The 13,370-nt window shown below is 42.9% G+C and overlaps 1 protein-coding gene across 1 annotated transcript in view; it reads right to left on the reverse strand.

The window, feature by feature from the left end:
* The window catches only part of si:dkey-100n23.5, a 52,310-nt gene that overhangs the window by 22,724 nt on the left and 16,216 nt on the right, over positions 1-13,370 (reverse strand). The window contains exons 9-10 of the mRNA XM_059343384.1: positions 9,032-9,110; positions 5,671-5,718 (exon numbers count right to left, since the gene is read on the reverse strand). Of these exons, the coding sequence (XP_059199367.1) occupies positions 5,671-5,718; positions 9,032-9,110 (127 nt within the window). The remainder of the gene's footprint in view (positions 1-5,670; positions 5,719-9,031; positions 9,111-13,370) is intronic.

The following is a 13,370-nucleotide window of genomic DNA, read 5'->3' on the forward strand; positions in this document are numbered from 1 at the left end:
AACGGACTACTAACCAGTGGTTGAAGAAGAAATCAGATCCCTTACTTAAGTAAAATTATTAATTCCACACTATGAAAGCCCTGCATTCAAAACGTACTGAAGTACAAAAGTATCAGCATCAAAATGTACTTAAAATATCAAAAGTAAAAGTACTCACAGAACTCAGATTGTCATATAGAATTTAAATAAACTTTTAGATTATTATTATTGATGCATTTATGTAAGCAGTTCTAATTTACTCAAGGTAGGGCTCATTTAACAACTTGTCAAAATGTCTAATCGCTTTAAATTGATCATGTTTTTCATGTTATACCTCATCCTGAAAAGTGACTAAAGTTGTCAGCTAAATGTAATGGAGTAAAAAGTACAATATGTGCCTCTAGTAGTGGAGTACAATTATAAAGTTACATAAAATGGAAATAGTCAAGTAAAGTAAGGTACTTGAGTAAAAAGTACAGTAATTGAGTAAAAGTACTTAGTTACTTTCCAGCAATGAATGCGCTCTCTCTCTCTCTCTCGCGCGGAGACACACACACACACACACACACACACACACACACACACAGCCTGTGTCTTCACTGGAAGATCAGTGCACTGAGGCAAACAACAAAGGCCAATTAAGCCCTAATAAAATATTAACCTGCTGATAATACACAATATCCACACAGTTATGAGACGAAACGGGGATTCCAATTAAACTGGAAGCCGATACTTATGGCGTAATGTGAACGGGATGAATTCAATATCGAGTGGACACGCAGACGAGCAGGCAGGCAGGCAGGAAGATAGAGAGATGTGGCGGCGGCAGCAGCAGCTAAAAAGTCGAGGAGGGGGAGAGGAGAGCCTGGCAGTGGAGAGCTTTTACAAGCCGTTATCTAATTCCCCGGAGAGGAGGACTCTTGCGCCCGGAAGAGGCTGAGAAGCGCGGCCCCTGGATCGATTTTCTGCGCTGTGCTGTTTTCCCCCCCCTCCTCCTCCTCTTCCTCCACCTCCCCCCTTAAGGCTAGGACACCTCCCTCTCTTTCTCTTCCCTTCACACACAAACACACTCAGTCAGAGCCATGAGGCAGGCCCACAAGCCTCTGGTCTCTACCCCCACATGCTGGAAATTAATTACTCACCAGAAAGACCCCGAGGCGTGCAAGCTCTAACGCAGGCATTTTAAACAATTCAAATGAAAATCACGAGAGCCCCCCGGTGGTATTTCATCTCATACGTGTGTGCGCGCACTCGCAAGTTGAATATAATACATATAAGAGCCAAGTTTCCACCGTGTAACGTACGCTGGCTGTATGTGATCAACTGAACGGAGAGCGCGGTCGCATTTCCACATCACAGCGTAAACCCAAAGGCAAACATTAAGCTTAACCCCATTAATGTCTATCATGAAGGGAAGCTGTGACATCACCGGCCATGCCAAGCTCTGCCTATTGTCATCTCAAGTGTGTGTGTGTGTGTGTGTGTGTGTGTGTGTGTGTGTTGGGATGAATGTGTCATTGGGAGAGAGGGAAAAGGGCAACCCAGGAGCCTGACGGATGCTAAGTGGAAAAGGAGATTTGCCGGAGGCATTGTGGGTGTATTTTTGGGGGTAAAAAAAGGTTCCAGAAAATGCGTTTAAAAGAATGCATGCAGCCGGTAATCTCACATAAAATTTAGGTGAGGTGTAGAGGCAGGCATTTGAGGAATTTCAGTGCGCAGAGAGACAGGATGTGGAATAGGAGGAGTGGAAGGAGGAGGAAGAGCCCGGCTAAAGAGCCTGGTGTTTTTAATCACAGTCCTCCCGTGTCAGAGGCCCCTGCGCTGCTCGGGAAGCAGAGGGGAATGAAACCGTAATTATGTGTGGCGGGCGCAGCGGTCCCAACGTTAATGACGCACGCTAGATTACAGACGGTTATCAGGAGCCCCTTCAGCACCCTCTGCACTTACCCCCACTCAGAGAGAAACCTGCGCTAAAAATAACAACATGAGGGTTTTCCTAAATGCACTTGAACACCAAATTCAAGGACTTCTGAACAAGGTCTTTTTTGGAGTAAAAAATCAAGGACTAAAACTTTTTAAAATTCAATAAAAAAAAAAAAATTAAATGAGATTTTTTTTTTTTCACACAGTTATCCATCACAGTGTTTTACTCGTGAAGTGAAGTTCAGTTTGTTATTTAATTATTATATTTTGTTCTAAAATACATACAGGGTTCCTCCCTTTATCATCACATCTAAATCTATAGTTATCCCTGCATATTGACACTCCCTGTCTATATTAACTTTGATTCTACATTATGATTGTGATAAGTTTTTTAATGCTAATTTTGGGATCAACAAATTGCAACAGATTGCTCGTCTGGTGTGAGACACCTGGACACAGCAAAGAGATTTGACAACAGGATTGTTACAATTGAATTAAAAAAGATAACATAACACGATTATGTTGCGAGTCAAGTAGTTTCCAATGAATATATTCATGCAAATTCCTAATGGTGAAAACATAATGGCTAAAATTAAGCATTTTCCAAAATTTTGAGACCTCGTATTATTGTTTCCAACTTTTAATCTCAACATGTAAAACATCATGGAGAAATCCTTGAAGAACAAGAAACGTGTCAATTTAAAAATCTACAATTTCATCACAGCTAAGCAAACTGGAATCTGGTGTGATACAAGAGAAATCTTAAGAACAGCTATGAAATGGCACTTTTGGTGAGATTGTTCTGGCAACCAAAATGCCATATTTTAATTATTTTCTTTAATTCCTTCTTCAAATGTTTTGACAGCCCAAACTGTTTTTCTTAAATCCAGAAGCAAAGATTTTCAGGGACAGTTGAAAACCTCGAAGCAACAAGTCAAGAAGCCAGAAGTAAACGCTGAGGGCTCTGAGCTACTCAGTATCTGGCAGCTGGAGAGTCGATCCCTACAAAAGGAGTCGTATGTGTTTTGTCAAATCCATGTGTCGCGCCTGAGAGCTCTTGAGAGACAAACCAAACTGTCCTTGCAGCCTGCTCACAGTGAGGATGTTTTGCAGGATGTTGGCGATTTGTAAGAAGTAAAATTTGGAGGATACTCGGCAAATAGAGGTCACACTCACTAAGGAAAAAGGCTGCGCGTGTGGGCACACACATATATGCAGACACACACTGCATTGTAACTCAAGGCAAGGCTTGTGTCGATCAGTAAACAAACACCCTGGGACGATAACGAACAAGCAGCTAGCTGTTTGCTCAGCCAGCTTTGTTGCTACCCGACGGGACTAAGCTGCTGTGTGTGCAGTTGTGCAAATGTGTTAAGGGGTATGTGTGTGTGTGTGTGTGTGTGTGTGGCCGGACTTAAACACCCTCTCCTGAATATCCTCCTGCTGACCTGTGCTGCTGCTGCTGCAAGACCTTGCGGGGTCTGTGTGTGTACTCATGCATGACCACAAACAAATTTTCTGGAGACACACAGAGACGTGTCACAACCATGTGACTGACGGCCCTGATAACTGCCAACACTAGTTATGTACGTCATCACTCCAGCCACACACACACAGAGGCTGATAGCAAGGAAGGGGGATGGTGCCAGGCTGAGTCAGAGTCAGAGTCAAAGTGAGAAAGAGATAGAGAGAGAGAGAGAGAGAGAGAGAGACATAGAGACAGAGAAGACAGAGAATGGCGATCGCAGGAAACTACATTCGGAACAGTGTGTGTGTGACACAGTAACGGGAGAACATGTGAGGTGCAGAAGGAGGGAGATATGGCGAAGTAAATGTAAATGACCAGAGCCAGCGGTCTTCAGACACCCAGCAGGAATCGCTTTCTCTAGTTTACACCTGCTGCTACACACACATACTCACACACACACATATATATATGAGCCAGAGCTCGCTGGTTTGGCAAGCACGATCAGGGAGGCTGTTGTTGTTGTTTTAAAGCATCGCAGCGCGTGCATAAACTCTCATAAATATTCATGTCCATGATCCTGGCTTGCTGCTTTATTCATGCTGTGCATGAGTACAAGAGTGAGAGAGACAGAGGGAGAAAGAGAGAAAGAGAGAGGGGGGAGAGAGAGTGCAAAGTAAAAGGCAGAGTGAAAAACAGATGGAAACCAGGAGAGTGACTGGGAAGGAAAAAATACGGGGAAACGGAGAGTGTGATAGAAACCATTGCTGACTTATTTACACTCTGTATTACACATTGCAATTAGCCCATATGAAAAGTGTGTGTGTGTGTGTGTGTGTGTGTGTGTGTGTGTGTGTGTGTGTGTGCGCGTGTGTATGTGTGTGTGTGTGTGTGTGCGCGTGTGTGCGTCACACATTTATGCACACATATGTAGGGGTTATGTCAGTTCAGTGTGCAGTAATTACATCTGCCACTTAGGGGCAGCATCTACATAACCTTAACCCTAACCTGCCCCCGCCCCCCCACACACACGCACACAGACACACCTCACCCTGCAGCGTGGAGGTGTAACAGCACAGCGGAGACAGAGGAGGATGGCTAAGGAAACGGAAAGTAAGACAACCAGGGATTTCTGCTTTTAACTTTTCATGAGTAGCGCGGTGACACTGATCACCTCTGTGGAGGATGCTGGGTGGATTTTAAGGCTTTACATTTTAATGATTTGGCGTCTCCATAGTTATGCGTGATGTGTGGGCAGGCAGTGTCTTGTTGGAGGACACTTGAGCAAGATGAAGCGTCTGTCACTAGCAGGCCAGATGCAATGATAGTCCCAGAGAAGAAACACTTCCCATTACCAGCATTTTACAAGAAATCCATTATTCCGTTCAAAGGGGCACTCAAACATTTTAGTCTCGCTAGCTAGCTACAACCCCAATTGCAAAAAAGTTAGGACTTTGTAAAATATAAATAAAAACCGAATGCACTTAAATTCAGAATTCAGAGTTTATATTTACAAAAATAAAAGTTTCTTGCAGAACTTAAATTATGCTTAACAATTTATTGCATTATTTTTTTTTTACGTCCGAACTTTTAGTTTCAGAAGAGAGAACCACACTGAGGATGCATTCACATTGGATTCGGCAGTGCAGCAAATCACAAATAACCCCCTTTATTTGAGTGGGGGTAGTGCGCAGGGCTGCAGAGGTCGCTGAAAAAAAGCAGAGTTGAAACAGATCCAACTTTTGGAGACACGCAGCCAGATTTCATGCTTCGACAACAACAACATGAATGGTTTCTAGGAGGGAATTTCCTTTATCTCCCTCCTCTCGTGTCTCATGAACTTGTTCAATTCGAGCATAACCCAACATGGTAAAATGAGAGGCGAGCCCTTTAATCAACTATCAGAAAACTCATTTAGTCTCTCCCCGTTTCCCTACTCCTCACGTCCTGTTTCGTGATCTCACTTCTTTAGGTATTCATATATTTTAAAGGTAGCTTCTCCTGTCCCCTTCTGTTCCAGTAAGGTCAAGAGCAGAACGGAGAGGCATCACAGCTCCCAGATTTTCAAAACACACGTATACGTGTGCAGTGCACCTACATTTAAATATACATGCACAGGCGCACACACATTGAGAAGCATAGGTGTCACAAGGTCAAATTGTTCCCTGCTGTTTGACACTTACCCAGCATGACCACAAAAGCTAATCCTGCACATACTCTAATCCTCACGCCCTGTGTGTGCGCGTTTGTATGTGTGTATATGTGTGTGAGGCGAGAAATGTGATTTTCAGACAGGCCATTACCTTTCGTCTCTCTCTCTCGGGGTTGAAAGTTCCCAACCACGACTGCATCTGTGCAGAAAAGACACAAAATGAAGAGGAAAGGTCAGGGCAGTTACTTTGGCAGAAAAAAAATAATTTAAATAAGTTGTCTTTTCCTAGAGAGGGGTGGCAACAGGTTTAGAGGTGAGTGCCTGCAGTGACAAGCTGGAACAAATATCACATTGGTTATCACACAAACCCCGTCTCCCTCCACCTTCTCACCAATCCCTGTAAAATTGCCTAATTCACACAGAGCTTAGAGGCAGAGGGGAGCACTTAGACTGCTCCGAGAATCTCGTAAAAAGAGGGAACTGATCAGCTTCAGCGCACACAAAATGACACGAGGAAGAAAAAGAAGGCAAAGGGTGTAGAGAAAAGGGGAGACATTTTTTGAAGAAGTGTTAAAGGAAAAGGAAAAAGTGGAGCAAACATGGCAGATCTGAGCTCTCTAGAGAGAACGTGGGAATACTTTTTGCTCTTCCTCTGTCTCCTCTCTCGGGGGAATGCAGGGAAAATGTCAACAGACACGCGCAGGAAGACACACACACACTCACAGTGACGCACACACCCATGCACAAGACTGGGATTTGTGATGGTGGGAGAGGGGCGGGGGGCCGTAGGAAACCAGAAGGTTTATGTAACCCAAGACATCATAGACAAATCTCTAGAGGCCCAGTGTGAGCTTCACATGCACTCACAAAGAGACTGCATGAACGTTATGCACTAACAGCTCCTCTGTTCTGCAATTTATTAACTCAATGTTGCCATGGTTTCTCTGCGCTGACGTGATTGTCATTGTAAATCTGTGTGTGACCGTGGTGTGTTTGTGCAGAGAAAGAAAAAAAAAATAGCCATTTGAACTCGTTCCAGAGCACCACTATCCATCAAAATCAACAAACACTCATAAAAAAAAAAAGGAAAATCATTAGGCTTCTGCCAGGTCTCCAGTGTCCGTACGCAGCTTTTGTTGCAATCTCTTTTAAACCATGCCACCAAAAGTCGAGCAATTCAGACAGTTAAGTGTTGAGGCGTGAGGCTTAGGAGGGAAGGAGTGGGCATGTACAAATCACATCCATAAAACAAACACACCAGCACACTCCCAGACCTCTCTGTCTGGCCTGATAATGACTCATTAGCTTTCAAATCCCTCTAGTTAGTATGAGCTCACACAGTCACTCAGAATGTGTCCGTGTTTTTCTAAATAATCCTGTTGTAAATGGACATGGACTTGGTAAACTAATGAGCTACGGAGTCTTTTTCTCCCACGATCCTCCCTCTTTCTCCTCCGTCTGTCTCTGGAAAGCGGAGAAACTTCTGCGTCCAGCTAACATCCCACCTCTCTTCACTCAGCCTCCACGTCTTTATCCCTTTCCCCGATGCGTCGCCACCTACCCTGCTTTCAAAGCTTTTGAAATTCTTTCAAGTGAGACAGCCTGCAGCTGGAAAGAGATAAGGCTTGAGCTCTTCATAAATATGATAGAGAAAGCAAAACGGCGGAGTGAAGGGGGAGAGAGACGTAGAGACGAGAAATGGGAAAGGGGGGCAAAGTGAAAATGCACGCAAAGGGATAGAGAAGGAGAGACAGAGAAATGGAGGTGGAGAGGAAAAGAAAGTGAGAGGGAAAACAAGAGAGGTGGAAAGCAGAGATACAGAGAGAGAGAGAGACAGGCGGTGGAAAGAGAGACAGCTGAAACCTGTGAGCTGAATGAGTGATGAGATGCAGGTTGCAAACCAGCTACATTCAATTCATTCTCTTTATCACATTCATGATAAAGAGCTGTGGAGTCTTTCTTCCTCTCCCTTCCCTTCAGCTACCTGCTGTCTCCAAAGTCTGCAGCCCAGCTATCTTTAATCTGTCTCACCGTCCATGCGCTCTCTCTGGCAACCAAACAAAGAATGCAAACATTCAGGAAGACAGTTTAATGTGAGTCTGATGCGGCTTTAACCCGATTCCCCCTCACTCTGTTTTTGCCTCTGATAACTAACATCCGAAACCCATAAACACACTGTTGTAACACATGTCTGCCACCACCTTTCCACTGGCACTGCAGCCACATTGTGTCGTCAGATCGGGGGAATGAAAGCTATGTGAACTGTGTGGAATGCTGCCCGTGGGCTCTGACTGCACCCTTACAATGGAAAAAAACACAAAGAGCTACGAGCCAACATGGAGAGGACAGCAACTAAGTGGTAAACCAATTAATCAACTGATTACCTTCAAATTGACCATTAAGGGAGAAATACACCCAGCCCACAGTGACGTCTAAAACATAATTTATTTTCCAAACAAAAAAACTCACTTATAATCATATTAAAACAGAGAAAAGCAGGGAATCTTCACTTTTAAACAGCTGGAAGTGAGTGGTGGACATTTTTAGCTTGATAAATTACTTAAAGCCACAACGTGCAGAATTAGAATTAGTTCCTCTCACTAGCATGAAAAATAGCCCTAAAACACATAAACAGAGACATTTCTACACACAAAAATGTTATCTGAACAATCAGTAGCTTTAAACAATAATTCAGGCTTATTACGACTTGGATCTTATTTTTATAGTTGCGGTCCCCCCCCCCCCCCCAAATTAGCCACATTCGACTTGCCAGGATATTTACTGAGATGTCTAAGTTAACTAAAAACAGTCAACCGTTTTTTTGTGTGTTTTTCTCTCATTCATATTTAAATGAGCATTGTTAGAGTGAGCCTGAGATCTAAGCTTACTGCTCTGGAATTGTTGTGCAGATTCCATTGAAGACTGTGTTTTAAAAAAACACCCAGGTTAACAAAAAGAAACTGACTGGATCAACTGTGACCTACTAGTGTGTTTTACCTGATCAGTATCTCAGACAACCTGTCTAAACTGTTGACTTACTTCTATGTGTGTAACTGAACAGTTGTGTTCTTTTTGCAGCAAAAGTACAGAGCGAAGACAAAAGTTCTCATAAATCAGATTTATCTTTTAATATTCCTTGATGATGAAAGCAGCTTTGTTTCTGCATTCATGCATATAAAACCTGTACTACAACTATGACCAAATAAATTATTGAAAAACACCAATTCTAATTGCATTCAAACCCTAGAACTGCTCCTTAATCTGATATAATATATCCCCCACATAAGGAATCATTTTTCTTGGCTATTTTTGTGAGAATTTTTACAGCATTCCTTGCAGACAGATAAACACAAGAACACACAAACAACAATCCTGTCCGAGTTCTCAGAGATGTCACCTTTCACTAATGTCACTTTTCTGAAAGGTCACAACGCACTTGGATTCAGCTAAACTGCCAGTGTCTTGGGCGGCTGCTGCTGCTGCTGCTGACTGAACGCATGTGGAGCACTCACCCTCGCATTGGCCACGCAGATGATCCTGGCGTAGCAGCAGATCATCAGGAAGATGAGGCTGAACAGAGGCACATACCATCTGCAAAAGCACAAACACAAGCAGCTCGTAAGAAAACTACAAATGAGCAATGCTATTAAAAAATCATTCCTGTTGGGTTTTCTCTGGTCTCCATGTAGTTCTGTTCCAGGAGGAAACACAGAAGGTGCAGAGGACTCTTTAGGCCAAGAGAAAACATCAAATGAAGGAAAAAAAACCCTCACAGGGTTTAATTAATTTTTAATCCACAATTAGAGTGTCATATATCCTAATGAAATTCATACCGTGATAGGATGTAATAATATACTAGGTGTCCGATGTTGATATTAGGGCTGTCTAAACTGATTACTGAGAAACTCATTTAATAAGATTTCCTCTGCAGGACTGCAATCTGAGAAGACCATGCTTGCAAGATAGGATTTCGTGTCTGGACAAAAGCTTTTCCAATTTAATCTCACTAAAAACTATTGTTATTCAGCATTTAAATCATTTTTTGTTTTTTTTCTTAAAGTAAAAAAGCACCTTGTTGTTGCAACCTTTTTTCCGCCATGTTTGACTGTGGTGACCTTTAACACATGTGTCCTTCTGCTCAATGTCTTCATATGGTCGACAGCTTGCCGTGCTGCCCTGAGGCTCCTATATCCCACCCCTTTTTACTCCTTACTAACTAGCTAGCTAATGTCAAGCTATATCTCTTATGGCAGATCACCGATATGGTTACTTATAACGCGAATTTTTGAGCTAGAATGAAAATAGACCTTTTCTATGTGAATTGTGCATCAATTTTACAAAGATATGACTATGCAAACATACATACTTAAAGATTATCTTACATTATTATGCACAAAACGCATTACATTGTCACTCCAATATTAGCAATAAATAGTAAGTAAAAAAATATTGAATACAGTTAATAGCTACAGAAACATCAGTACCGTAAGTTCAGTATCAGTCAATTGCTGATTATTTAAATAAAGAAACAAAAATATCTTCCTTTATAATCTTTCTATATATTTTTATGTATTATGTGTGCTGTAAAAAAGGTTTACATATAGATGCATTTCGTAAAACATACATTTTAATAAGCCAGTAGCGACCGATAATATTCACTGACTGATATATCGGTCTGGTTCTAGGGCTCCCTTAGAAAAGAGTTTCTTGATCTCAGTGGCACTTTCTTGGTTAAATAACAGTTTGATTAGGTATATAAAAGAATCTCCCTAAGAACTCTTTGAAGGAGTCAGATTGACCACTAGCACACATTCAAGAATATATAGATGAGACGGTTACGCTGGTGGACACTGGACAGCATTATTCTAAATAGCTGATGCATAGCGGACATGCAATTTGTACATAACCACCAAAGAGTGGAGCAGGCCTGACTCAGCACCTCTGGACCTTACTGTACATAGTTTCATTGAGTAGAGATTTATAGACTAAGAACAAATGTCACAACAACCGGAAATGCATGGCATTCTTATTGGATGAAGGGTTGACAATCAAGGGAGGCGCAGACGAGAATAACATGTCAGGTATTTCTGAGCAGACTAAACGGAGCGAGACGAGCAAAGGAAAACGGGGGTGATGGATTTGTTGGAATGGCAAGCCTTGTGTTATGCAACCTCTTGGGAGGTGATGTAAGCTCGGAGGAGTTTCAACCTCTCCCAGTAATCATGAAACAGGCCTTTGTCTCGCTTTGATAGACAGGTTCCTGGCCACCACGTTGCTGTTCAGCCTCAGTGACTCTGATCCGTTGAGACCGCGCTGTGCGACACCCAAGTCCTCCTGAGCACCTGGCAGAGGCTGGAAGGCACCGGCCAAATGCATAGCACATTCAATTGTGCAGAGAAAGAGAGTCAAGATTAATCACAGGCCTAATCATGATCCAGAGGAGAAAAAAGTTCAGAGACTGAATGTGTCTCTGACCCATAAATACGGGGACACGCATGGATTCAAAGGAAAAATGTATTGGGAATAAAAGTCCAACACTGTGCCTGAAAAGTCCTTGACGTGTGCTAAAAACTGCAACTTTTAACAGCATCCTAAAAGGCAAATAGTAGGTCCTTGGCCTAATTTAACTTTGTCCACACTTGTCTTCCAAGCCTGCGGGTCGAAAGAAACCTCACTGAGCATTATCAAATTAAACTTTTTATTGGCAGGGGAATCTGAGATGGTAGGCGTTTGTTTCACAGCAGGAAACATGAGCAGGGAAAGGCGGCTTTACACATCATGTTGCTTCATGTCTTGTAAGATACATCAATATACAAAGAATCCCCACTTTGAACATGCGTGTGAGTGCATGTGCGCGTCCACACAGGTTCAATAATGGCATGGGACAATGATGAAAGCGTTTCAGAGGGGGACCTGAGCGAGCGTCACCTCGATGTGATTTAATAACCCGCTCTCCGGAATAAACAGCGTCCAATTACGCCAGCGCACGTCCCGTTAATGATGGAGAGACGAGGTGGGGGGTGGGTGGGTTGGTGGAGAGGGGAAAGGAGGGGGTGGCCTTTTTAACGATAGCGTGGGGGGCTGCGAGGAGGAGAGAATGACGGGCGGCAGCTACAAAGTGCTCTAATTAGCATGATAATGATCTGCCATTAGAGTCCGCTGTGCTCTACAGCTGAGCACTACCCGGAGAGAGAGAGCGAGAGCAAGAGGGAGACGGCAGGGAAAGAATGAGAGAAAGAGAGAGAATGAAATAGAGGCAGAGGGAGAGAGCAGATTCTGAGTGGGTGGGGGATGATAAAAGTGAAGACGAGAATAGAGGTAAGGATGGAAAGGTGGATGGATGACGGCAGATTGTGGGTCAGGACCAGAAAGAGCAGAAATAAGAAAGAAGCAGCGGGTGATTAAAAGACAGGGAGAGGGATAAGGTCACGGTGAGAATGAAAGGAATAGCAGAAAGAGGCTGCAGCCAATAGATCGACGAGGGAAGGGTGGATAGAAAGACGGATAACCACAGAGGGGTTCTGAGAGGACAACAGTGAGCGAGGCTGGAAGCCTGAAACTGGCAGAAAGAAAGATCATCACAGACGCGCACAGATTCAATCTCTCGGCCTCAGCCTGGCCCTCCCTCCAGTACCACTCTGAAGTGAAGAATGAGGCTCGGATGAAAGAAGCCTTAATTGAAGTGCTCAGGAGGAGATGGGAGTACTGTAGGGACCCGTCTGTGCAGGTTAGCGCTCAACTTTGACAAACAAGATCCTACTGCTGAGTGAAAGATCACGATCTACCTGTTCAACCACTCAGGCAGGGACACGGCAACCCAGAGGACAGTAAGGAAGGAGGAGACACAAAGACCAGGAAGAGCAAGGTGTGCAGGGTGCGTCTCACCACATGCATTAATGAAAAAGTTAAAAGGAAGCAGGAGAAAAGCTTCATTTCAAATCGCATACTTTTTATTTTACTTTTAATACGTACTGCAGCTGCCCTTACAAAGTACATAATGATGCATGCAGTATGCATACAATTGGGGTATTCGACGTGCTCCTTGAACTTTGACCCTCTTGCTGATATATCTGTCGCAGTCTGTACCGTGAAATTTCAAGTAATAGCGGAAGCTCAGTCATTGTGACGTAGGATTTTGGGGTCAGAATAGCCAGAAAAACATGCTAGCTTGCATACTGCAAAATGCAACCAGATTTTCAGCATAATGCATTTCACATGCATACTTTGTTTTGGAACAGTTGAAAGTTTTGTACAAATTTCAGTCTTGGCCTGATGGTGGTGCTTGGTGTGAAGGTCAGTGATCACCAAAGTTCTTACAATTTATCATGAGGGGAAAATTAATGTGTGACTCACATTCTGTACATTCCAGCATTGCATTCCTGTCACCTCTCTACTTTGAACTATCTAGTAAAAGGCATGAAAACATCCCAAAACATTGTTTAAACCCTCCCAGTTTTTGAGGTATGTCTTCTGGGTGTCATCAATAATCATAAATCATCAATTTCTGCAGAAGATTTTGTTCCAGTCCATTTAAAGATATTTTACTAGATAAATAAAAACTTTGATCTGCTGGTGGCACTAAAGGAAAAATATCAGTTGGATACAAAGTCATTAAATTTCATGAATATCAGTAATAAATGTCATGGAAATCCACCCAATAGTTGCCAAGACATGTCAATAAAAAACAAAAAAACCTCTTGCAAAAGTCAAGGGATGACCACGTCATTAGGATTCATTCTCTGGGGAATTTGAATGCCTGTACAAAATTTAATGACAATCCATCCAATCAATGTTGAGATATTTCAATCTGGACCAAAGTGCTTGAGTGACAGTCTCTACCCTCCCTGGTAA

The sequence above is a fragment of the Centropristis striata genome, chromosome 10 (assembly GCF_030273125.1).
Source record: "Centropristis striata isolate RG_2023a ecotype Rhode Island chromosome 10, C.striata_1.0, whole genome shotgun sequence".
In the NCBI taxonomy this organism is placed as follows: Eukaryota; Metazoa; Chordata; class Actinopteri; order Perciformes; family Serranidae; genus Centropristis; species Centropristis striata.